This window comes from Sceloporus occidentalis, unplaced genomic scaffold, assembly GCF_023333645.1.
Source record: "Sceloporus occidentalis isolate IW3139 unplaced genomic scaffold, rSceOcc1.0.p SCAF_2, whole genome shotgun sequence".
In the NCBI taxonomy this organism is placed as follows: domain Eukaryota; kingdom Metazoa; phylum Chordata; class Lepidosauria; order Squamata; family Phrynosomatidae; genus Sceloporus; species Sceloporus occidentalis.
The window spans coordinates 209,775,559-209,799,729 of NW_028316982.1; the positions used below are offsets into that span (position 1 = coordinate 209,775,559).

General features: G+C 37.3%; 1 protein-coding gene across 2 annotated transcripts in view; it reads right to left on the bottom strand.

Annotated features, from left to right (window-relative positions):
- Positions 1-6,285: 6,285 nt before the first annotated feature.
- Positions 6,286-24,171, bottom strand: part of NCAM2 (neural cell adhesion molecule 2) — a 298,722-nt gene continuing 280,836 nt past the window's right edge. For both annotated transcript variants that reach the window (XM_089512162.1, XM_089512163.1), the window contains exons 16-18: positions 17,354-17,558; positions 15,137-15,256; positions 6,286-12,129 (exon numbers count right to left, since the gene is read on the bottom strand). In XM_089512162.1, coding sequence (XP_089368288.1) covers positions 12,018-12,129; positions 15,137-15,256; positions 17,354-17,558 — 437 coding nt within the window. In that variant the 3' untranslated portion in view covers positions 6,286-12,017. The remainder of the gene's footprint in view (positions 12,130-15,136; positions 15,257-17,353; positions 17,559-24,171) is intronic.

The window sequence follows — 24,171 nt, forward strand, 5'->3', positions numbered from 1 at the left end:
GCCATATAATTCCGACCACTAATATAACGCAAATGGATGAAGGGAATTTAAATAAATTAAGAGCTGGAACAGACCACAATAAAGACCCAGCTTCTAGTTGGCTTGGGGGCATAGCATATGCATGATGCACACCCCTAAGATGCCTGGAAGCTGCCCATCTGCCCAGATGTGGGCCATCTTCCGGGCACTCTGGTGTTTTGGCATTTACATACCACAGGAGCACCATAAAGCAACAGTGGGCCGGGAAAAAGTAGCTTTTTGCCAGTGCAAAAAGTAGCAGCAATTAGCTGTGCCTTTTGGGAATGGCAAAAAAGGTGGATTGGGGCTGTGGCATGTAGTTGTCACTGTGCCATGGTGCGTGGCTCCATGGTGGCCCCAATCAATTGTTTTGCGGTCGTCTATTTTGCCCCTAAGTTTAAGTCAGGAAGGAAAAAGGTTCAATTTAAACCAAGCTATCAAGTGATATTTCTTCTTATATTTCATGTCCTCTGATCACTCACAGGATCTTTCTTGCACTAAGAGGCCATAGTACATTGTGAGGTTAACTATGTGAACACAGAAACATATGCATGGGCCTTGGCAGATGATTTGGGGTCTGCCAAGGCCCAAACAGCATTAGTTTTCCACTTCAACAAATTGCAACAAAGCAACTTACAGAATGCAATACTAAGCATGTATTCAGTAGGAATTACTTCTAAACAGGCACCATGCATAGGTTGGTGTAGAATGTATATTTAGCTCTACACACTGTGCTGAAAAACAAATTAGTGAGTTGCTGAGCACTGAGAAATAGCTGACAGTTTGACGCATTTAAAGAAAACGTGAATGTCTCATTGTTTAGATGATATATGCAGATTTTTGTAACATGAAAAGGTAATCATATTAACCATATAAGCACTAATATTGAATATCCAATACACGCTCAAACTCTCAGACCTGCAATATTTGACATTTTATTTGTGAACAAACTGAAAACCAAGACTTATTTTCAAAAGCAATTTGCCTTTGGTTTTTGAATTCTAAACAGTCAATCATAAAACAGCTTTAAAAAAAACACATCCATCACCATTCACTAAATGAATTATTCATTGCTGTTCAACCACCTAAACACACTTTAAGAACAGTATTTCACTCTTCTGTGATTTCTTTCTTTGATGTGCCCATATGGAATTTTAAACATTTCTGAAGGCCTTTTTCATTTTTCTGTGAAAGTGCATGGCTCTTGTCATTATTAATCTTGGTCTTGATCTCATGCTCTGTTCTCCATCTTATGTACCATTATAAGGCCAGCTTCCTGATCAGGATCCTGATCATCACTATAGCTGTAATCATATTCAGCTGAATGAATGAAGCTACAGAACCTTAGAGGGGTTGCATCTGTACTGCATAAATAATACAGTTTGATGCTACTTTAACTGTTAAAGTTAAAACAGTATCAAACTGCATTATTTCTGCAATGCAGATGCAGCTTCAATTTATGTCATTCTTGGATGCTTTTGGAACATGCATAACAATGTTTAGGAGCATCCTTTACTTTCATGTTCATGTCACCCTCCCATTTTAATCTTGCATGCCAGCAGACAAATGTTAGCATACAGATATTATTGGGATAATTATTTCATTCACTTGGCCATGTTAGAGTTTCCACATGTACCAGTACCTAAAATATTGGGATGCTTCATTCTTGATAGTGGCTTGAAAATGTTGTTGAAAACATTCCAGGTGCTGATTTTTTTATATTTATGTTTATTTAATTTAATTTTATTTTTTTGGTGGACCAGGTTCTCTTTAACTTCAGTTAAATATATATATATAAATTGTGTTGTGTTTTTTTTTTTAAAAAATCTTTCTCTGTGTTTTTATGTTTGTACTGTAACTGCATTGATGATCAAAACTGATAGAAAGGCAGGATAGAAATGATTATAAATAAATGGTTAAAGAAAATCCTCAATTTCTCAGAAAAACATGATTAGCCTACAAATCGTCTGTAAGTGCTCTTATTCAGCTTAGGCACTGGGGTTGCATCAACTGATTCTGCAGTTTATACACTCTTGCCTGAAAATAAATGAACCCAGCTCAAAGGGGTTCGCTTCTGAATAGACAGCAGTCTGACAGGTAGACATGGTTTAAGCAACATGAATTGTGATAAATGGTAAAACTAAGACTAATAGGGCTTCTTCATGCACTGCTAGAAACTCAAAATACCATTATCATTCCTGTCTATTAATAGAAAATAAACCAAATTGTGGTGTATATCGTGTATTGATTCTGTTATGGCTGAAACAACAAAGTTATGTTTTTAAGTTTGTTTGGCAAAGATCTCCAAATGGTCATGTTACCAAGTATGGATTTATATAAAATTTTGGGTGCCATGCGGTCTGAAGCTATGACCCCTGACTGACCCCACAGCGATCCGCCATTAACCTAAAGGCGAGGAGACCATGTAGCCAGCTGCTCTGCCAGGGCATGGTCTCAGGAACAAGGTAGATTTAAACCTTTCGGAGGAAGTTTTGGGAGTTGCAAAACCAGATCTGCAGAGACCTGCAAAAGGAAGACAGTAGATGTGGCTTCCCTCTTAATGAGCCAGTGATTAACTTAACGGCTCTGCCATCAAGGTATCTGCTCTCCTGAAAAGTGCCAGACCTCTTGCATTGTGCAGCCATTGTGTAGCTTTTGGCTTAGACAAAGCCTAAGCAATCACGCCTTTGTCTCCCAGGCAAGCCATCACCTGAGGACCTGTTTAGCCCTATATAAGGTCCGAGTTTCCAGCTCTTCACTGGGCTTGTTGAGCATTAAGTTTCTGAGCCTGAGATTCCAAGAACATCTTGCTCTGCTGAAATCACTGAGCGAAGCCAAGCTCACTGTCACCGGGCCTCTAGTTAGCTTTGCCCGTCAGAACTCAGCTCCTAAACCACTGCGGCCGCCCTTTCTTTTCCGTTCCCTACGGCCGTGATCCACTACCAACCTACATCTCATCCGACTTCCTGGAGAAGACTTCTAAGGTAATATTCCCAACGGTTCCTCTCTCTTCCTTCCTTTACTCCCCGAACTCACCCCTCCCTTGCTATAGCATTGAATGTGTGTGTGCGTGTGTGATCCCTTTTGTTGTGTGGCTTTAATAAATGTTCATAGTTTAATTGCACCTCATTGGTATCCAAGTCTCTTTCTCTTGGAGGTGGACTAGGCGACCTCTGGTATACACATAGGGACATGATCCTGTGCATGCGTTGTTAGGACACGCTTCTCATAATATTTGAGCTAATTAAAATTCCCCTAATTTGATCCTTCCTAACAGTGATAACATCCAAATGAATTTGTTCCTAGGATACTTTTATTTTTTAATTATGACACATCTGGGTTTATTCATATGCAAATATGGATTATTATTATTATTATTATTTGGCTGGAAATTGAAACAGAAGACGCATTACTATGTCTTTGTAATACAATTTACAGGAAAATATATTTCATGTATTTCAGTTGCATATTTATTATTTAATCTCGTGTTTCATAATAATGCACCATTATGCTGCCCAGGTTTTTATTAACAGTGAACTCAAACATATTAATTTAAAAATGAATTGTCATGTTTATAAGATTAAACCAGTGCTTTAATTGCTGTGTCACTTTAATTTTAAACCAGCCAGAATTATTCATTAAAATTCATACAATATGACATGAATTCACATAGAAAGAAAAGCAATAGCTAAAACTAAGGCCACACCAATATAGTTTTTACTCTACATTTTTATACTATTCCATTTCCCCCCCAAATATGTAAATAATTTCCCCCCTCAAATTTTATTCCTTTTAGGGAGGAAAAAAATATAATATTGTTTTGCTGTTTGAAAATAAAGTCTGTCTGGAACTTGCCGACTCCACCAGAGAGGTTTGTTTTCCAGTGCTACAAAGTAACTAGTGGCAAACAAGGAGTGGCTTCTTTTCACTTAATTTGCCATATACAGTACAGTATTTGGTGGCATGTTATGTAGACTGTATCACATGCTGAAATGATGATGCTATCTGTTATGCTGTATGGTTTATTCCATTCTATACAATTAGGGTTCTTCTTCTTATTACTGTTATCATTATTGCATTCTCCATTTTAAAAAGGTTGCAAGCATCCTCTCTCCTTATTATCAAATGAAAAATAGAAATGGACTTCTGGCTACTTCTGTTTCTTTGGAACTTCATTTTACCTTCCCTTGGATATTGTCCCTAGAAGGTGCCTTGGGCTGAGAATTGGTTACTAGTCCCATAGCTCCTAGTTTATAGGAAGGTGTTACAATGTTTTGACCTATTTTGTTTAGATAAGAAACAGAGTAAGGAGTAGATGAAGAGTTTTTCCTCACTCGCTTATTGAAAACTGAATGACTGGTGGGAGATTCAGGATAGAGAAATAGAATTTCACACAGTGTATACTAAATCACATATCCCACACAGTGAAGATGGCCTGTAACTTAAAAAAGTTTTTTTTAAAAAAAAACAACAACAACTGATTAGACATATTTATTAAGTTATCCAAGTCCATCCATCTTGATGGAACAATGGCACCATCCAGTGACAAGTAGCATGCTACTGAAGACCAGCCACTGGGGATCACTAGCAGGAGAAAGCTTTTGCTTTCATGCCCTGCTTTAACTGTGGGTTTCCCAGTAGCATCTGGTTTGATGTTATTGTACTTCATGATATGCCCTACATTGCTACCCCTGGATATGTTTTCTGATATCATTGAAATTATCCACAGTTTTGCTCTCATGGAGTATTTTCAACACTTGCCCAAAATGGATGTATGTTATGCATTCCACTATATTGCAATGTAGCACAAACAGATTATTTTTCTCAGTTTTGGTAATGTACACTTTCTTTTAGTGTAGGATTCTAAATGTTATTGGACTTCATGTCCTTTCAGTCTTAGCCAGAACATTTACTGGGAAAGGATGGTGAGTACTGCAGTCCAAAACACTTGGAGTGCCCCTAGTTGTCCACCTCCTCTCTAAGGATATAAGAATTGGAATGATGAATGTACTGTTATTAATTCCCTTCTCAACTGAGATTATTCCTGGTAGGCAGACACGACATAAAAGTAAAATGCAACATTTCATTAAAGTAAAAGTCTCTTTACTATTAATATACAAATGGTGGAGAGTGACAAATAATTGATATTACTGTAATCCATACTTTCAGTGTCTTTCATAATACAAAACCAACATTTGCAGTATCTTTTCTTTTTCTTTTTTTACAATTTAGACATATATACAGAATTTCATAGGGACATAAAGTTTTGAAACAATAACACAGCAGTCACTAACTCAGGTGGCAGATACTGTCTATGGACTGTTGAAACAACATGTTGACAAATAACAAATTGATATGTTTTAATTTACCTGTACACAGAATTTTTTTTTAAAAAAAACTTACTAAATTTAAGTGTGACAGGAAAGTTATTGTCTAAGAAGTCTATATATCTGGGGATGTTAAAATGATTTGTCTCTTTGATTTTTAGTTTCTTTTTAACTATTAATTATTATACAGTGGACCCTTGTTATAGGCTGGGGTTTGGTTCCAAGATCCCCCGTGAATAACAAAATCCGTGGATGCTCAAGTCCCATTAAATATAATAACAAAATGGTATCCCTTATAAAAAATGGAAAATCAAGGTTTGATATTTGAAATGTATACTTTTTTTTGAACATTTTCAAACCATGGATGCTTGAATCCGTGTATAAAATAGCTGTGTATAAGAAGGGCCAACTGTACATTCAGAGGGTTTTGTACCCATAACCTATTTAAAATGTACATTTTAAATACATTTTAAGTAAAGTTTCCCTTTATGACATATGTAGAACTTTATTTTATTTTAAATGTGCCTATAGTTTTTACTGCTGCGTGGCTTATTCTTTTCCATTTTTTATTTGTTTCTGTGTTCTGTCAATATACTGATTTCACCAATAGGGACAATGTATGGTCTTTTAGATACTACTGGATTCCCATCATCCTTCACCATGGACTCCTGTCATCCTTTCCCATTGACTACAGTGGCTATGGCTGATGGAGCTTGTAGGCTAATAACACCTGGAAAACCAGAGGTTCTCGTCCCATCTTAAACGTCTGCACACAAAGTCCTATGTAAAATTAGTCAGCTTTTTTAACTACACTTAACACTGTGAATTATATGGAACATTAAATAGCTTAGCCTTGACTGAAATGTACTGAGATATATATATATATATATATATATATATATATATATATATATATTCATTCATTCATTCATTCATTCATTCATTTCCAGAGAGCAAGCAAGGTCTTTATCCTAATCTGAAATGTAAATACTGTGGGACAACACTGACATTTTCAACAGGAAAGATTGTTGACAGACTATAATTGACCTAAAGACTGCTGTGACAGTTCCTAGTTGCATCAGTAATATTTGAATAGGATTGTCATTGGTCATTCATGTAATCAGGGATAATGGAAATCTTGCAAATGTTGTAGCTCACAGTTATTTTACATCAGTAGACATTTTCATAATGCAGATTTTAAACTCAACATTATTTTAAAACACTTTATTATATGGCAAATGATTTCTTTAAAGTACATCAGTACTGATACCAGTCATTATGCTTTTCCACTCTAGTCACTCACCTGCACAAAAAATAAACTGCAACAAGGAAAAAGACAGAAATACTGTGGGTTGAGCAGAGAAGAACTATTTTAATTTCCCCAAATATGTTTTGAGATCAACATTCAACCTTCTTGGGTGAGGTAACATTTAACAATATTCTTTCTCATATTCAAGGACATGATCACAATTATTATGTGAGTTATTCTGCATTTCCCTCATAGAGAGAACTTGGGTGAAACTACATGATATGTTTAACATGTAATTAGAAGACATTCTTCCTTAGGCTGCATAAGAGATCTTGTCCACGTTTCTCCTCACATATACATTTTGCATTTAGCATGGTCGGCTTTGGTGCTGAGCAGACATACCAGGATACTGTGGGCTGATGCCAAGCTATTTTGGCCCAGGTGCTCACTGGGTCATTCCCCAGACTGGCATGGGGATATGTGGGTTTTATGCACCCATCTTTGTACCAAGCTGGGACCCACTATCAGTGCATACTCCCTCCTTTGCTGCACCATTGCTTGTACTCATATGCCCCCTGTTGCTGCATCTGATGTGGAAATGGGGCACTTGGCTGTGCCTACCCGGCCAAGCACATTGTTTCAGCATCAGATGCAGGGAAAAAGGGCTTCTGAGTACGACTTATGGCACAACAAGGTAAGGAACATGGGGAGGCATTTAAACAGATATCTAAACAGTTTACAGGAAATTCTGTGGCAAACATGGATCAAATTACACCAGGATCAGACTGGATCCACTGGATTTGCATCCAATCTGGCAGGATTGACACAATCCTGGCCCCAGACTTTTGGCCTGCATCTAAACTTAGCAATGGAAAGCTGAGAGTAACACAGATCTTATGGTTCATGTGGACAACTCCTTTGTCACTGTTGAAAGGTAAACACAAGGTTAATTTTACATTCTAATTTCTGAAGCAGGTATCTCTAAATCTCTAAGGTTTAGCAAACAAAACAGATTAAGCAGAGGGAACACATACCTCTCCTCCCTCTTCATTTCTAGTTTGACTCTGGTTGATTGTGGTAGCCAGCTGTTTTAACTGTGTGCATGTCAAACATTTGGTTTTATCACACATACAGAACAAACTGAACCATATGCTGTAGTTAAGAGGCCTGGGTTAATAAATTATTATTACAACTAAAGCAGACACTAACGTGTGGTTTTATTTTTCACAATAAAATCATGGTCCAGATTCTTTGTGGAAATAAGGAGCACAGAATTAAAAATTGAGAGTTATGGGGATCAGTTATGCACACACACGCGCACACACTCACACATACATAGAAGATTGCTGTAATAAACTTTAGCCATGAAGATTGGGAGAATAAGATTTTAATATGTCACTGTGCCTTCTGTTTCTCTCTCAGACTTTGTGGAAGATAGTACTGACTTTTATTTATTTATTAAAAAAACTTTTAAACTCATGTTCAAAGGATTACTTGTTAACTAGAAAATTCATTGATGACTGAAATGGAAACACAGAATTCTGTACACACATAAGTAATTTAGCAACAAATAAAACAAATAAGAAAAAAAGGCTCTTTCTGCACTTCTTGGCTATGCTTGAGTTTTTAATAATTGATGTGGTTTATAATGTATTTATATTTCTGAGAAAGAAAGTATGTATGAGGTTCTGTATTCACAGAAAGAGGTACCCATAGACAAATAATTGAAGATTTTCATTTTTGTTTGCTTTACTAAAGCAAAGTGGCATGCTACCCAAAGGCACAAAGACTTCTTATTTATCACTGTTTAGCACTTAAATGCAGAACTTCACAATCGTGAGAAACACCACTGTTCCCTGATACAGACATGGAAATATTTTGGGGGATTTATTATATGATTACATATTGTTAAAACAATCCATGTCAGTTTTATTTTATTATGTATATAATTAGAGATATATAAAATCGACCTCACTCTGTCTATGAAGAACCCCTACATAAATGCATGCTGTTACACAGTGATTTTTTATGTTGGTTCTGCACTAGGCTTAGCAGATGTTCCTTATATTTGGAGCATCTTCTATAATAAGAGTGAACTACTACTTTTTGTGTTAATTGTAAGAATATAGCACCATTCATGCACATGATCTGAATCCCGATGTTTGCAGAACTAGAGCGTCAAAATGAAGAAAACATCTAGTGTAGACTCAAGAAGACTACAGAGGGGATAGAGCAAGCTCAGCAAGTAGAAATCATTGACTGATGATAAGGAAAAAGAAGGGTGAGAGGAAATTGAAAGATATGGCATGTAAAAGGACCATGGCTGACTGGTTGACTTTCTTGACTGCCATATTTCATTCACCATCCTTCCTGTTTGGGTTAAACTTTTTTTCTCCTGCACTGAGAAATTGTAGTAGCGTCCTTGCAAGTGAAGATGAAATAAGTGAATATTTGCATCCTTCAGTTGTTTAAAGTGCTAAATCATATTCCCTAAAAAGGTTCAGCACCATGGATAGCTCTGTTGAAGTTCAGACCAGAGCAGATTCATTGTCCCACTAACATGGGAACCATAAGCTGTCATGGAGCAGGGATGCAGACCTGCAATGAACCTGTGCTGAATGCTGGACGAATCTCTCGAGACATAGCGCTGCTGTCATCTTGTACAACCCCTGCCCATATCCTTGTGTTGATATCAACTGAGGCCTTTTGGCAGCAGTCTTTCACCTGTCAGGCCACCACTCAACAGTAGCAACTAGGAAACGCTTCCAGTATCACCTAGTGTTCCATCTATTTTTGTCAAGAAACAGTAAAAAATTACAATCTTACCTAAACTGAAATTAATACATTTTTACAACAGATTCCTTTTACAAATGATTAAATTTTCATGATTTCTCTTAAATTTCCTATGAATGCAATAGCAAAATATGACATGCATATTTAAGAGATATACGTGGGATATTTTCCATCTAGAAAGTAGCTTAAAAATAAAGGTTATTTGAGTTCCCACATTTATCTTATCGATGTATACTGTTTTGAGGCTGCAATCCTGTATCTATTTAGTGAGAACTGACACACAATGCAGTTTGGGAAAGACATGTATCAGGTTATCTTGGATTGGATTGTTATGTCAGGACACACAAATAACATTACTGTTCCTTTACCTGCACAACCACAGGCATCTACACTCTCACTAGGCATGCCAGGCATTTGGGTATTTCAATTCATCCTAAAATCTTCAGTTAGAATTACAGTCTCCTTTCCAAACTCATGGACCTGATATCCACACCCTTGAATACATGCGGAGGGGTTATTTTCTATGGTGCACACGCCCGGGCCGTGCACATGGGGCATGCCCCATTCAAGCCTATGAGGCTTGAATATGTGTGAGCCTCTGTTTTCAAGGGGTAGGTGGGTCTGGAATGAATATACTGCATATACATCTGAAAAATTAGATGATCCATTCATATGGTCACTAGAAAATGTATTATTGTCAGAAAATAAAGAATTATTTTCGTATGAGTAGCTTTGTATCTGTAAGCGTACAGCCCATCATAATCCATCAAGAATATTTCTAATAAATATTCAGTCTCGGGGGAAATGAGTAAGGATGTGGGAAAATGTAGTAGTGGATTGCAATTATTCTACTTGGTTTGTTGAGGGAACATGTTGATGTTGTTGTTAAACAGCAGTTGGTTTTTTTCTGAAGAAGGATCACCAAGTTTAAGACTCTTAGGTGGCTTTCAGAAAACCCTCATGTCCTAGTTTTTCAAATACTTCTGCCATTGTCACAACTATTGTTAGAGCTGGATTTCTGCATCTGAAACACTCTTTTCATAATGTCTTCATTTCATAATTTCTTGGCAAGCCAATATCAGTAATGTCTGTAAGGATGAACCTCATAAATAAGTCAGGTACCTATGAGTGAGATGAGATTTAAACCCTAAGCCCAAAATTAGTTTCACCTATGACAGACCCATTGAAGTCAATGGCTTTAATTTTTGTCTACCAAGTCAGATTTATGAAATAGTTATGTATGCTATCTATTTATTTATTTAGTAGGCATGCATGATGTTGGATTTAACCCTATGCCCAACTATGGAACTGAAGGGATACTTCCACTGTAAATTATGTTGTCATTCTGAAGTGAAAACAAGGGGAGAATAGTGGCGACTAGTTAAAATGTTTCACTATTTGGATTGTATATTATATGTGTTTTTCCCTTATACATGTGACTAGTTCCCCATATGCAAAGAAACATTGTAATTGTGTTTCTTGAATATTAGATCCATGCTTTGAGTGACATATATCTTTTAAAACAGGGAAAAGCTTCCAAAAGACGGTTGCGATATGAACTGGATAATGTCCAAAGGAATTAAAAAATGCTCACACTGGAGAGGATCAAGAAAAAAAATAGTTTGTTGGATCCTAGCCTTTGCTGAATAAGTTTTTGTTGTTGTTATATTGAAACAAAGATATTTATGTTTGTACTAAATGACTGAAAGCAAAGAATGAACAGTGTTATGTTTTATAGATACAGTGAGGCAACTCAGTTGAGCCTGTATTTATTGTTGCAAGATTTCCTTTGAGACTGAGTGCTATGGTCATATTCCAGGATATTCCAGGATTCTTGCTTTCACACAAAATAAGTTTTGACAATTTTAGCTTACACACAATCTTCCAAACATAAATACAAAATATCTGAAGCACTGAACTTTCTGTGGACGTGGATAGTTAGGATGTGATCAATATTTTCATCAAAATAGTTCACAACTTTGTTAAAATCTGTACATCAAACTTATGAAGCCTTCATTGTCTTTAAGAATTGGTGTGAAGTGCAGGATTATCACCATGAGGAAGTTCAGTCTATCCTTATGTCAAAGGTCAGCTGCAGCTGAGGTCAGTATTGGCCTTTGCCAGCCACACCTATCTAATTTCTAACTGAGAATGATATATTATATATATATATTTATATTTATATATATTTATATATTTTTCTTTTAAAGGCAACCAAATTTTTTTTTAAATTTCAAATACAAACAAATATAAATGTGTATGGCACTTTCTCTCATGGGTTTAATTTCCATCATACGTGGCATAGCTGTCTCATGTACAGTCTGTGGCTAAGGGGGCATCTTGACATAAAGATTTTATTTTTATCAATAAAATAAATTACAATATTTATATTGGCTGATTACCAAACTGGGACCATAAGACTGATGCCAGCCAGGACTATAAACTAAACCTATTGGAGTAAAATTAAAAAAAAAAAGGGGGGGGCAGTCATCAGAAGCAGTTTAAACTACTTCTATGAATTATTTCATTTACGTTGCCCTAGAAACTTAAGGTCAGATGTAAAGTTTTGGTCACAGATTTATTTAATCCAAATGCCTCCCCCCCCCCTCAAGACAGCTGTAGTTGTCGTATTATGCCTTGCTGTCATCTTCTTTTGACTGGATGATGTCATTCGAAACTTTGATTTCTATAGTATCTGAATTTAAAACTTCTTTTCCGTTTTCTTCCTTCAGTGGCAGTTTCCTATAAGAAACCAAAAAGGACATAATATAACAACTGTAAACTTTGCTTTCAAAAATTGACTTTGTCATTTGAGCTAGTCATTTTTTCTGTCTCAGTTGGATTGTCTCCTCATATGGATTTGAAAGTAAAAAACACCAGGAGTGGTTTAGCATTGCATTCTTCTCCATACTATTAACAAATGTCAGCTATGGCACCACTTTGGTTGTCTCTGAGAGATCCTCACCAAGTCACTCACTCACTCACTCACTCACTCACTCACTCACTCACTCACTCACTCACTCTCCCTCTCCCTCTCTCCCACTCTCTCTCTCTCTCTCTCTCACACACACACACACACTACTACTACTACTACTACTACTACTACTGCTCAGTAACCATTTGGCACTTTTAGTCTGGTTCTTCAGCAAATTCCCACCTGACATGGGAGACTGCTACTGTCATCATAGCCTCTTGCCTCACAGGACTGCACAATCCAACCACTACAGAAAGGTAGTTTCATGGTTGTGCCCTCCATTCAGATTTTCATCTGGATTTTTGAATTTTACAAATTGTACATGCACAGGGACTCTATACAATTGAGAAATAAATATTTGAAAAACATAATAATAAATAATAATAAAATTTTTATTTATATACCGCCCTTCCAACAGATCAGGGCGGTTAACAACACATTAAAACAATACAATAAAAGCATCAATACAATACAATACAAATTCAATAAAAACAGAAAAGCCCCGAGTTAGCCAATCCCCTTGCCAGTGAAGAGGAGGGAGGCCCATTGGACTTTAATCGGGGAATGCAACATTAAAAAGGAAGGTCTTTAACTCCCTCCTGAATTGGGCCAGGGAGGTGGCCGAGCGGAGCTCTATGGGCAGCGTATTCCAAAGGGCCGGGGCGGCGATGGAAAATGTCTTCCTAGTGGTGGAGACAAGCCTAGCCCTGGGGGCCCTAACTAGTTGCTGCCCAGATGTTCTGAGGGTGCGGGACGGAATGTATGGGGAGAGGCGGTCCTTCAGGTATCCTGGGCCCAAGCCATTTAGGGCTTTATAGGTCATCACCAACACCTTATATTGCGCCCGGAAGCGGATCGGCAGCCAATGCAGATCTTTTAACACCAGTGTAATGTGGCTGGCCCTGGAGGTACCAGTGACCAGCCTGGCTGCCATGTTTTGTACCATTTGTAGCTTCCGGGTTTGGTATAAGGGTTGCCCCATGTAGAGTGCGTTGCAGAAATCCAGTCTCGAGGTTACCAGAGCATGTACCACAGTTTCAAGGTCCCTCTGGGCCAGGTATGGACGCAGCTGGCGAATAAGCCGAAGCTGATGACAGGTGCTCTTGACCGTCGCATTCACCTGAGCAGTCAGGTGAAGGGACGAGTAAAGAAGCACCCCCAGACTGCGCACGGAGTCCTTCACAGGGAGCGTGACCCCGTTCAGGACAGGTGGAACCACCGCCATTCCTGGACCAGGGGAACCTATCACAAGTACCTCCGTTTTCTCTGGATTCAGCTTGAGTCGGTTTTCCCTCATCCAGCCCATTACTGACTCCAGACAGGCCACGAGAGGAGAGACGCCATCCTCAGTCACTGCATCAGTCGGAGACATAGAGAAGACTATTTGGGTGTCATCAGCGTACTGATAACCCCGCGCCCCATGTCTCCGGATGATCTCTCCCAGCGGTTTCATGTAAATGTTAAATAGCATGGGAGACAGAATGGCTCCTTGAGGGACCCCAGTTTTAAGGGCCCTCTCATCGGAGCACACGTCTCCCAGCTGCACCATCTGGGACCTCCCAGAGAGGTAGGACCGGAACCACTGGAGCGCAGTGCCCCCGATTCCCACCTCTGCCAGGCGCCCCAGAAGGATACCATGGTCTATGGTATCGAAAGCCGCTGAGATGTCCAAGAGCACCAACAGGGACACGCGTCCCCTGTCGATGCCCAGACGGAGGTCATCGACCAAGGCGACCATGGCCGTCTCAACCCCGTAACCCCCCATAAGGTCCCTCATTCATCAGTTCCACTTTAGGGGGAAAAAACATTAAATAGCTTTAATTTCTAAAGCTTTTTCCCTATTCCCCACAGATACATTAATAATGTGAAGATATGTGCAAAGCTTATAGGAACATCATTGCCACTTCTACACCCTCCATCAGCCAGTAAATTCACCTTTTGGGGGAAGGGCTTAAAACAGTTTTGGTGGTGAAAGGTGAGATGTATTGATCCATAATGCTGGGTAGTCTGTTCTGCTTAAATTACACTTCACTAGTTTCAAAGAGATAATTTACTTAGACTATTGCAAATATCTTTATGAGCATGAAAGTGCTAGAAAAAATAAACATCATATTTTGGAATGAACGAATATCAATATGGTGTTATATTTTCTCTGATTTCTCAAGAAATGTATCTATTATCTAATTGATTTTTACCATTATTTTCCATGTCTGTAATCCATCGCTTATGTATAGTCATAAAGAAAACAATATATTTGATTATATATTATTTTCTTAGAATTAGGATATTGTTGATATGGGTTACCATTATTTATCTTGATGATTATATCTTTGAGGGTGTACAGACCAGCCATTAAGGCCAACCTGGGGTGGAGTCAGGGCATGGCGTCCACACCACGCATACCCCGACTCCACCCCCAGGCTGGTGTGATGCCATGTGCTGCACCACATGGGAGGCAGTGACACGGCGCTCCTCTGGCACTGTGTCTAAATGATGCAGTGCCAAAGGAGCACCAAAAAGCCATGGCACCGGCAGCTATGGCACACTTTACATGGTGCAAAAAGAAACCACTTTTTGCAGCTCCTTTTTGCACCGCAGAAAGGTGAGATTGGGGCCATGGTGTGCAGTTGCTACAGCCCAGTCTGGCACTAAAAGAGGCATCTGCAGGCCACCCCTTAGGGGTGGTTTCTACAGCCGCAGAATCTCCCACCCCAGATTATTTATTATCAATAAGCATCAATATCTGTGAATTATTTAAAATGTCATCTTACTTACTCTGGTTCTGTTAAAGGGGTTGTTTCATTTGGCTCATTTACTGGACTTCCATCTTCATGGTTGGTAATTCTTTCATCCTCTGTTCTCATTTCAACTATTGGTTCTTTTGATCCATCTTTCCTAAAGAATATTAATAGATTTTTAGTGTCCCTTACATGTGATTAAAAAATACAGATATTTAGTTGTTCTAGTGGTTCCATTCCTCAAAAGACTATGCAATAAATCCTTATTAGTCTTTAGGTGCTGCTAGTATCTCTTTCGTTTTGATCCAAACATGTCACTGGGACAATTAATCAATCATTCCTGGCTTTTGGCACAAAATGTCTCTCATGGCACTTCCTGGTAGCTAACGAAAATCAAAATCAATTTTTCAAAATACAATTAAAAACCTAATTGTTTGGGTTCCATATCAGAAAAAAGGATACAAAACAAACAAATAAACAAACAATAGGTGAAAAATCATGTAATACAGTTTAATAAAAAAAATAAACACAATTTCCTTCCATAGAAGCCCAGCTAGATGTCAAAGGTCTGCCTGAGTAAAAAGGCATTTGCTTGCTGGTGGTAATGAGTGTGGCAACCTAATACAGGCAGCCTTTTATATCCACAGTTTCCTTATCCAGTGATTCAACCATCCATAGCTAGAAGATTTATTTTTAAAAAAAAATATTAATTTCAAAAAAAAAACAACAAACCTTGGTTTTGCCACTTTATAAAAGGGCACCATTTTATTGTGCCATTGTATTTATTGGGACTTCAACATCCACAGATTTTGGCATCCATAGGGGTCCTGGAATCAAACTCCAGCAGATACCAAGGGACCACTGTAATCCTTGGTAAAGAAATCCAGGGCCTGGGAATGGTAACAAGTATGCCTTCACTCACATCCCTAAAATGTACCTCCAAAAATGGCAAACACTGAAACAAGTCCTTCTACAAAAAGATCTTAAAGCCCAGCAGGCTCAGAAGAGGAGAAATGATTTTTCTATCTATGATTTAATATGATTACATCTATCTATACATTTATCTAGTAACAAAATATTTCACTATTTTAACTTTATTTTTGCCTTGTCTCAATTATGTTGGAAAATGGAATGATTTATTCAGTTAGCATCCATTTTCAGCCCCTGATCATCCCAGGACCCGCTTTCAAAGTAGCTGCCAGAAAAGAGCATATTTTTAGTGCTCCATTTGCCAGTGGCTTTGAGTCACCTTAGGTGGCCTTGGAGCGGCTTCCAGCTATGTTGGCAATAAGTGACATCTGCACACCATGCCCCTAAAGCAACTGGAAGCCACTCTATTGGGCCCGTCTGTTTTGTGCCTTAGTTTTAATATGTATTTAAAACATAATATCAGGAAAGATAATATATGCTTTTTAAGGATCCTCAACATTTTGAGAATATCAGCTGAACTGTAGCTAAATGTTAGGATGAAACTGAGGGAAGATACGGACGGGTGGCTCTATGGCAGCCATTTTTGCCCCTCGTCAGCACCGTGTGAACCACACTTTGTGGCAATGATATGCACCCTAAAAAGAAGCTGCCTAGAGCTGGCACCTACACGTCGCTTTGCGCCAGTCTGTATTGGGCCTGAGACGCTTTCATTAATACATTGGGTTGGAAGGGCCTCTTCTTTTCTGTTTATAGCAACATCAAAAAAGGGAAATGGTTAATTTTTAAATAAATTATAGTTTGAAGGAAAAAGATGAGGAAGCATCTCCTACATCTTCAACAAGTACTTGCCTTAAGATGGATATTTTATATCAAGTCAGAACAGTGGGGGTTTGGATCTAGGAATTGTATAATTGAGCAGTATAACTGAGCTACCTTCTCACAGTGAGGTCTCCACCTCTCTACATGTAAAGCATGTAAGAGGAATCAGGTATCTATACAGCCTGTAGGTTTACACTATTTTGGGATTAGGACATACAGAAATTGTTAGCACTTCATATAACATACAAATGCATTTGTGGTTTAAAATGCAGTTTGTGACAATGCCACCTGTTTGAAGCTTCTCCAAGTCTCAAGTCTATCACTGGATGAGAAGAGTGACAAGTAATAATGGCATAGATGGATGATGTAAAGAAGTTCCCTTTCAGTAGCAATTACTGCATGCTGCTGAAGCCCCTCCTTTGTTCTATTCAGTAGTAGTTTGTGAGAGACCTGTATTTTACATTATCTGTGTCAATTTTCTCCAGATCTTGTGAGTAATACTCACAGATACGCAGCCTTTCCTTCTTCCAACTCTTTACTCTTTCCACTGGAGCCACTCTTCTTTCCACAGATCCTTCTGGTGATGCACATTAGCAATCCACATTGCCGTACAAAGAAGCAGCTCACATCAGTCACAACAAGGATTAATAGAAGAGCAGCTGCAGCCAATCCAATGACTGCACCAAGCCCAAGCCCATTGAAAAGTGTGTCTTGAAAACAAAAATAGAGAGGCAAACAGGTTAATCTACTTGGAAGAGCTCCCAAATATAAAATGTTTACATATATTGATGACATATCATAAAGATTAGGTCTTAAAAGCTTAAATCCAGCTATAAGTGCTAAGTATCCATATTTCCCCATACTGCTTTTATGGAGGGAGGGACAGAAATCAGATAACATCTAAAGAAGAAAGGCCACATCAAATGGTTGTTCTAGTGCTTTGCAACCAAACAAAGAATGCTGGGGATGAAGCTAATGGTATATAAGGTTCTGCTGTCCCACCCAGGCTCCTGCCTTTGAAAAATTTCAGCCCACCCTTTTGCCTCTAACACAGTGTAAACTCAGTAGTTGCTTTGGGACCAGATAGGAATTTTCTCCCCTTTCCATGGGTCCCTTCTCCCATAGCCTACACTGTGTTTTAGGGACTTGGAAATTGGCCTAGAGCAGTGTCATGTCTTAAATAGTGTGGTAATGTGGGGAAGGGGAGGACTGCAGTACAGCACCCTTTTGGTGAATGATATGCCTCTGGAACTGTTCCTATATGTCAGGATACTAGTGAGTGAAAAAGAGACTGTCCTTAGGGCTAACCAAGGGATTTTGCCCTCACCAGAAGGCATCCAGCTTGGGGCTTGGATCCTCTGGTTTGTATTTCAGCAGTTGGCCAGCTGGAAAGCATCCCAGGTTTGGATTCTTTTGGGAGCTCAGGTGTTTCACCCAAGGGCCTTACTTTGGAGATGATCTAGAAGAGACCTACTGCCTCAGCTAGTCCTACATTAGATTGCTCCCCCCTTTTTTTGCATTTCTCAAGAAATATGTTTAAATAGGTAACAGTTTAAATAAAGTTGTTTTATCCCAAGTTTTTCATGGGTTGGTCATCAATTCACTAAATAAATGGATCTAACATTACAAGAAATTTACCAATTTCTTATTAATTTATTGGGCGTAGTCTAGTTGGGACAACCAGCTGGATTCAGTTCAAAGCACTTTTTGCAGGAAGAAAACAATTCAACATATGTATTTTTCAGGCATCTTTTTAAAATGATAATTTTTATATGTATCTGTCCATATACATACTGTTGTAATCAGCTTGCCTGAAATTACATGATTTTTGGTAACTGCTATCAAAATACAATTATTATTTCTTTAAAAAAATATTTTTGTTAATACATACATTTCACGATATAAAACAACATACAAGAAAAAATTGAGAACATCTGACAAAATTAACCTAACTACAGCTAACTACACTACTAACCGTATAAAACTACAACTTACTACAATTCTCAAATATTGACACAGGAATATATATAACTTCAACTTGCAAACTAATGGTTATAACTGTCAAATATTTCTACTTCCTCTACAGCAAAATAATTTCTTATACCTATTTATTATGCTAACTACTTCTACATAATATTTGAATCCATATAATTTCTTCTCCATGATATTTGTAGATTAAAACTTCCACATAATATTTGAATCTTCTAGTCTTCAAAACCAAAAATGACCAACTTCCTTCAACTTTTTAAAATCATATATTCAATTACTAGTTTCCATAATTTATTTAAATTGTATATTTTCTTATCTCATTCTATACTGACTTTCTTCCAACTTCAGAAGATCTCCACATATGATTCATTTATCTTTTATATGATTCATTTTTTTTTTATTATAGGCTGAGACCTATAAAAGCATTTTCTTAACTTATTCTTTTTTTTTTAGATTTACTCTATATTCTAAACAATGACCTTCTCACAAAATAATTATTTAAATCAACATTCACCTTAATTTTATCATACCATAAACATTATGCCATGCAAATATCAAATCATTACCTTCCAAATGTAATAATTTCTTTTTCTCCCAAAGATATCTAATCTTTTAACCTAACTAAACAACAGGCAGAAAAGTACACCTTCAAATCCAGATGACCAAGACCTCTTCTTAGTTTTTCATCTTGTAAGGTTTTAAACCTGACTCTAGGTTTTTTACCTTATCAAATGAATAGTAACATATATATTTTTGCCATTGTTTGAATCGTGTGTCATTAACCAAAATAGGTATTGTTTTTTGGGGGGAGCTTTCTTTCTGCAAAATAGTCATTTTATAACTGAAATTCTTCTCAGTAATGACAGTCTCAGTTTGCTCCATTTTTGGAAGCCATGTCTACTTTCATTCCCTATGTTAATATCTTTATTTTAAAATAATTTAAAGTTACTTAAATATTTAACCTTTCTCTCAGTTCTAAACCCAGCTTTTCCATTAAAGATGTGTGCTCTTTTTTTCTCATTTTTTTCCAGCATCATAACAGTTTGGGCTTTATTTATTTTATGGGGAAAAATAGAGTGCCAGAAGGGATGGGCTTGAAGCCGGCCCTTCCAAAGGCAGACTGGGGCCACAGCAATCACAAACCACAGCCCCAATCCATCTTGAAGCTGCCCCCCCCCCCAAAAAAGGTGCAACAAAGTCTGGCTCCTTTTTTTGGGTGGCAAAAAACTGGCTTCATGACACTCCAGTGGGAAGAAAATTGCTGAAATTATGCATTGCTACCTTTGAAAAGAAAATCAGTGAAGAATTACATCCCTATAAGTAGTAAAGGCTCTACAAAAGTCTTTGTTCCTTTCTCCTTTCTTTCATCTTTTATATAGGCTTCATGATTGTGAGAATGAATGATGGCCATCAATGTTGTAAACAGAGATTAGCTATATTCACAATGGTCAAGACTATTAATGCTACTAGCTGTAATAGCTAGACTACTTCCTGTATCAAAAGCAATACAGCTTTGAAAATTAGTTGCTGAGGATCAAAAAGGGAAAAAGTGCACATTTGTCTTGTTTTTAGCTTCCAATAGGTATCTGTCTGCCCTCTATGGCAGCATGATGTTGGCATACACATTTCAATGGGAGACATAAAAAGACACATCTTTGATATTAATTTGATAGCTAATGCTTGGTGATATGTACATCTTATATTTATTTTATTTTTATTTTATTTCTATGCCACCTTTCTTCCACAATGGGACCCAAGGTGGCTTACAATATAGAAACACATCAGAACAGAATTTTTAAAAGCAGTTAACCTCATTAAAACACTACAAGGTTAAAATTTAAAACATATAAAAGTTAAAAACATAATCTAAAACAACCCCGGCATCCAATAAACCAGGCTTGCATGATTTTAAAAAGCCTGTCTGCATAAGAATTTTTTACCTGCCGGCCAAAGGCCAGCAGGGAGGAGGCCAGTCCAGCCTCTTGTGGAAAGGAGTTCCACAGAGTGGGAGCAGTCACTGAGAAAGGGATCCTTATGATTTGTCATTACAATACTAGAGTCTCCTTACTTTTTTATACATAATAATATGCAAAGTGAATTTCAGAGACAAATTTGTGTAAAATTTGATGAAGGAACTGATGTCTAGAAGAAATGCTTCAGAATTTAAGAATAAGGAGCAAATTCTCAGAAGAAATTTCTCCGATTCAGGAAATGTGCTGTTTAGTTACTCCTGGTTCCCATCAATAGTTGTAAGAATCATAACAAAATATCAGAATTTGACATTGAAGAATCTGAAATAAGTAAAATCTTAAATGGAGAGTCAAATAAAAAAAACTAATAGCGAAATTTTATATAAGTTTATTGAAAATGGAAATGGAAGATGGAGTAGTAAAGGAAGAGATTATACAATGGGCAAAAAATATAGGATATCCATTGGAATTAAGTAAATGGGAAAATATATGGAAAAAGGTAACAAAATACACAATGTTGCAAAGCCTAAGGCAAAACTATTATAAAATGTATTTATGGCGGTATCTGACCCCATCAAAAATCTCAAAAATATATAAAAACAATAGTAATGTGTGCTGGAAGTGCAAAGAAGAAATGGTTATGTTTTACCACTGTTGGTGGTCCTGTAAAAAAGTAAAGAAGTATTGGATAATGGTGAATAATACAATAAACAAAATAAAGATTAACATGCAAATGAAACCAGAACTCTATCTGTTAAATATGGGTGAGAAAGTATTGGAAAATAAATTTGGAAAAATACTTTTTATATGGCATGGATAGCTTTAGCACAAAAATGGAAATCTGAATATACCTCCCAAAAAGAAGAATGGTTGTTAAAATTATATGATGCAATGGAGATAGACAAATTAATGCAAATATTAAGGGGGAAACAACTAGACAATGTAAAAAAATGAATGGCATTTGGTACATAAACATGGAAAAATAATTAAAATATAAATAGAGAGTAGCATATCTTTGGTTCCTTAAGAAAATGAGCAACAAAAGGAAATAAACACACTAGACAGAGAGGTTTAAGCTCTGTAAGAAGGTACAAATTGAAAGTATGTTGATTATACGGGGGGGGGGGGAGTGTTATATGAAAAAAATGACCAACAACATAGAAATAATAATATATAATGGAGACAGAAACTAAGGAGTGGTACAGATGAGGAGAAAGGGACAGACAGAGGCCACCCCTTTCTTTCCTGGATCATGGCCGCACCAATCAAATGGTGTGGCAATGATGAACCCGGAAAAAGGAGCTGCGAAATATGGCTCCTTTCTCTGTTGCTGCCATGGTGCCATAAGTGCCCTGGAGCGGTGCTGTGATGTCCTTCATGTGCCGTGCCATTTGGATGCAGTGCATGAGGCACATCATCGTTGCATGCACCGTATAAATGGTGGCATGCCAAGATGGCACCCCATGACACACAGTAGTGCTCAGGAGCATGTGGATGCTCTGCTCTCCTGAGCCCTCTTTCCAACCCCAGGCCGGTGCATAGTGCCAGTCTGTACCAGGCCAAAGACTGAATTTCAGGATCTGCTACCAATAGGAAAATATGCATCTTTATTTATGATAAGCAAGAATAATCAGGATTTTTTCCTTTTTTGAATACACATTAAGGATGAATCACAGGATTATGGAAGAACAAGAAATAAGGAAAAGAGATGAAAATGTAGAGATAGCAAATTAACTAGATAAATAGGATAAGAAATTATAAAAAAAAAAAACAAGCTTAATAGAGACCAGAATAGTAATTATAACAACCGAAGTAGATGAGGAGAGAATGAAGTTAGATAAGACATAAAGAATGAGAAGGAAAGGGGAGAAGAAGTGAGAGAAAGAAGGTTAAGGACAGGAAGGTGTAAGAAGGATAGAAAGGAGAAAGGATGGTGTCAAGTAGAAAGATACGAGGGAAGAACAGCTGGAAGGCCATCATTACTAAGCATATTAAAGTGATAATTAAAGGTGGTGAAATATTATATACATAGGTATGTATGTTTGAAAGTTTGTGCGAAGCTTGTGATTGTAAATTTAGATATTGTATGTTATGTTTTTAGACATTATGTTGTGTTTTAAAATGTTCAATAAAACTAATTTAAAAAAAATAGTTATAAGAATCACAAGAGGGTTTAGAATGGGCAAGTGAACTCAGGATTTATTTGTTTTGTTGTACTTAAACAACACAATTAACTATCAAGTAAGAACCTTAGAAAAAATACAATATTCTAGTATAATTTTTGGCTCTATGATATTAGCATGTGTAAATTTAGGAAGTCCAAAATAACACTCATATATTTTGATTAATGACACTGTCAAGTTAGCTATATAATTGGAATGACTACCTGTGACATTCATGTTTCACTTCAAATAATTGGGTAAACTTACCTAGGCTTGAATTGTTGCTGTAATTTTGCATACAACACAAAGTGATATTTTAGGCAATATTATTTTTCATTAGGGAAACTGAACACTATTACAGATTGTAAGTGTTTGGCTAATTAACAAAGGCAATGCCAAAAAATTAAACTCAGTCAGCACAACACAGACGTTTATATTTTTTTTAATGGAAACTATTGTGGCAACAAATTTGTACTATTTTACATATTACTTGTAGCATTCACTGGAGAATCTGTGTTGCATTATTTGTTTGGCTTAAGCTTCCTTGAAAGAAAAGAATGTCATGCTTAACCACAGTTTTAATGTGGCATGAAGAAAATAAAATGAGCCATAGCAAGTTTTGGACACTTCAGATTTCCCCCTTCAACACAAAATTTAGTTTGATTTAAAGCAAAAGTAGAAATATAGCAATAGTGATAGCAAGTACATTTCTTTACTGCTTATCAGTGCACTTAAGCACTCCCTAAGTAGTTTACAACATCTAAGCTAACTGCTCCAACCAACTGGGTACTCATTTTACCGACATATGAAAGGATGGAGGGCTGAGTGGAGCCTGAGCCCCTGCCTAGTATTGAACTCACAAGCTTGTGATTTGCAAGTGGGCGGCTGCAGTACAGGCTTTTAACCATCATGTCAACCTTCAAGATGCTATTAGATGGCAACTCCAAGAATTCATCACTATTAGATTTGCTGGCTGGAGAACCACATGATTATCCCCATTAATTTAAGAATTCATAGTTAGCTCTAAGTTGTTAGTTTTCATGAAAGAGTACAGCACACTTAAGCAAATTGACTTAAAAACCTCTGAGTTATGCTTCCAGTCCAGGTGTGGGAAATAAAGGGGAAGTAAAAGGTACATGGGCCCAAGGATTACTCTGGATCATTCATATCATTCTAAAGTAGGGCCACTGTGTGGAGAAGGT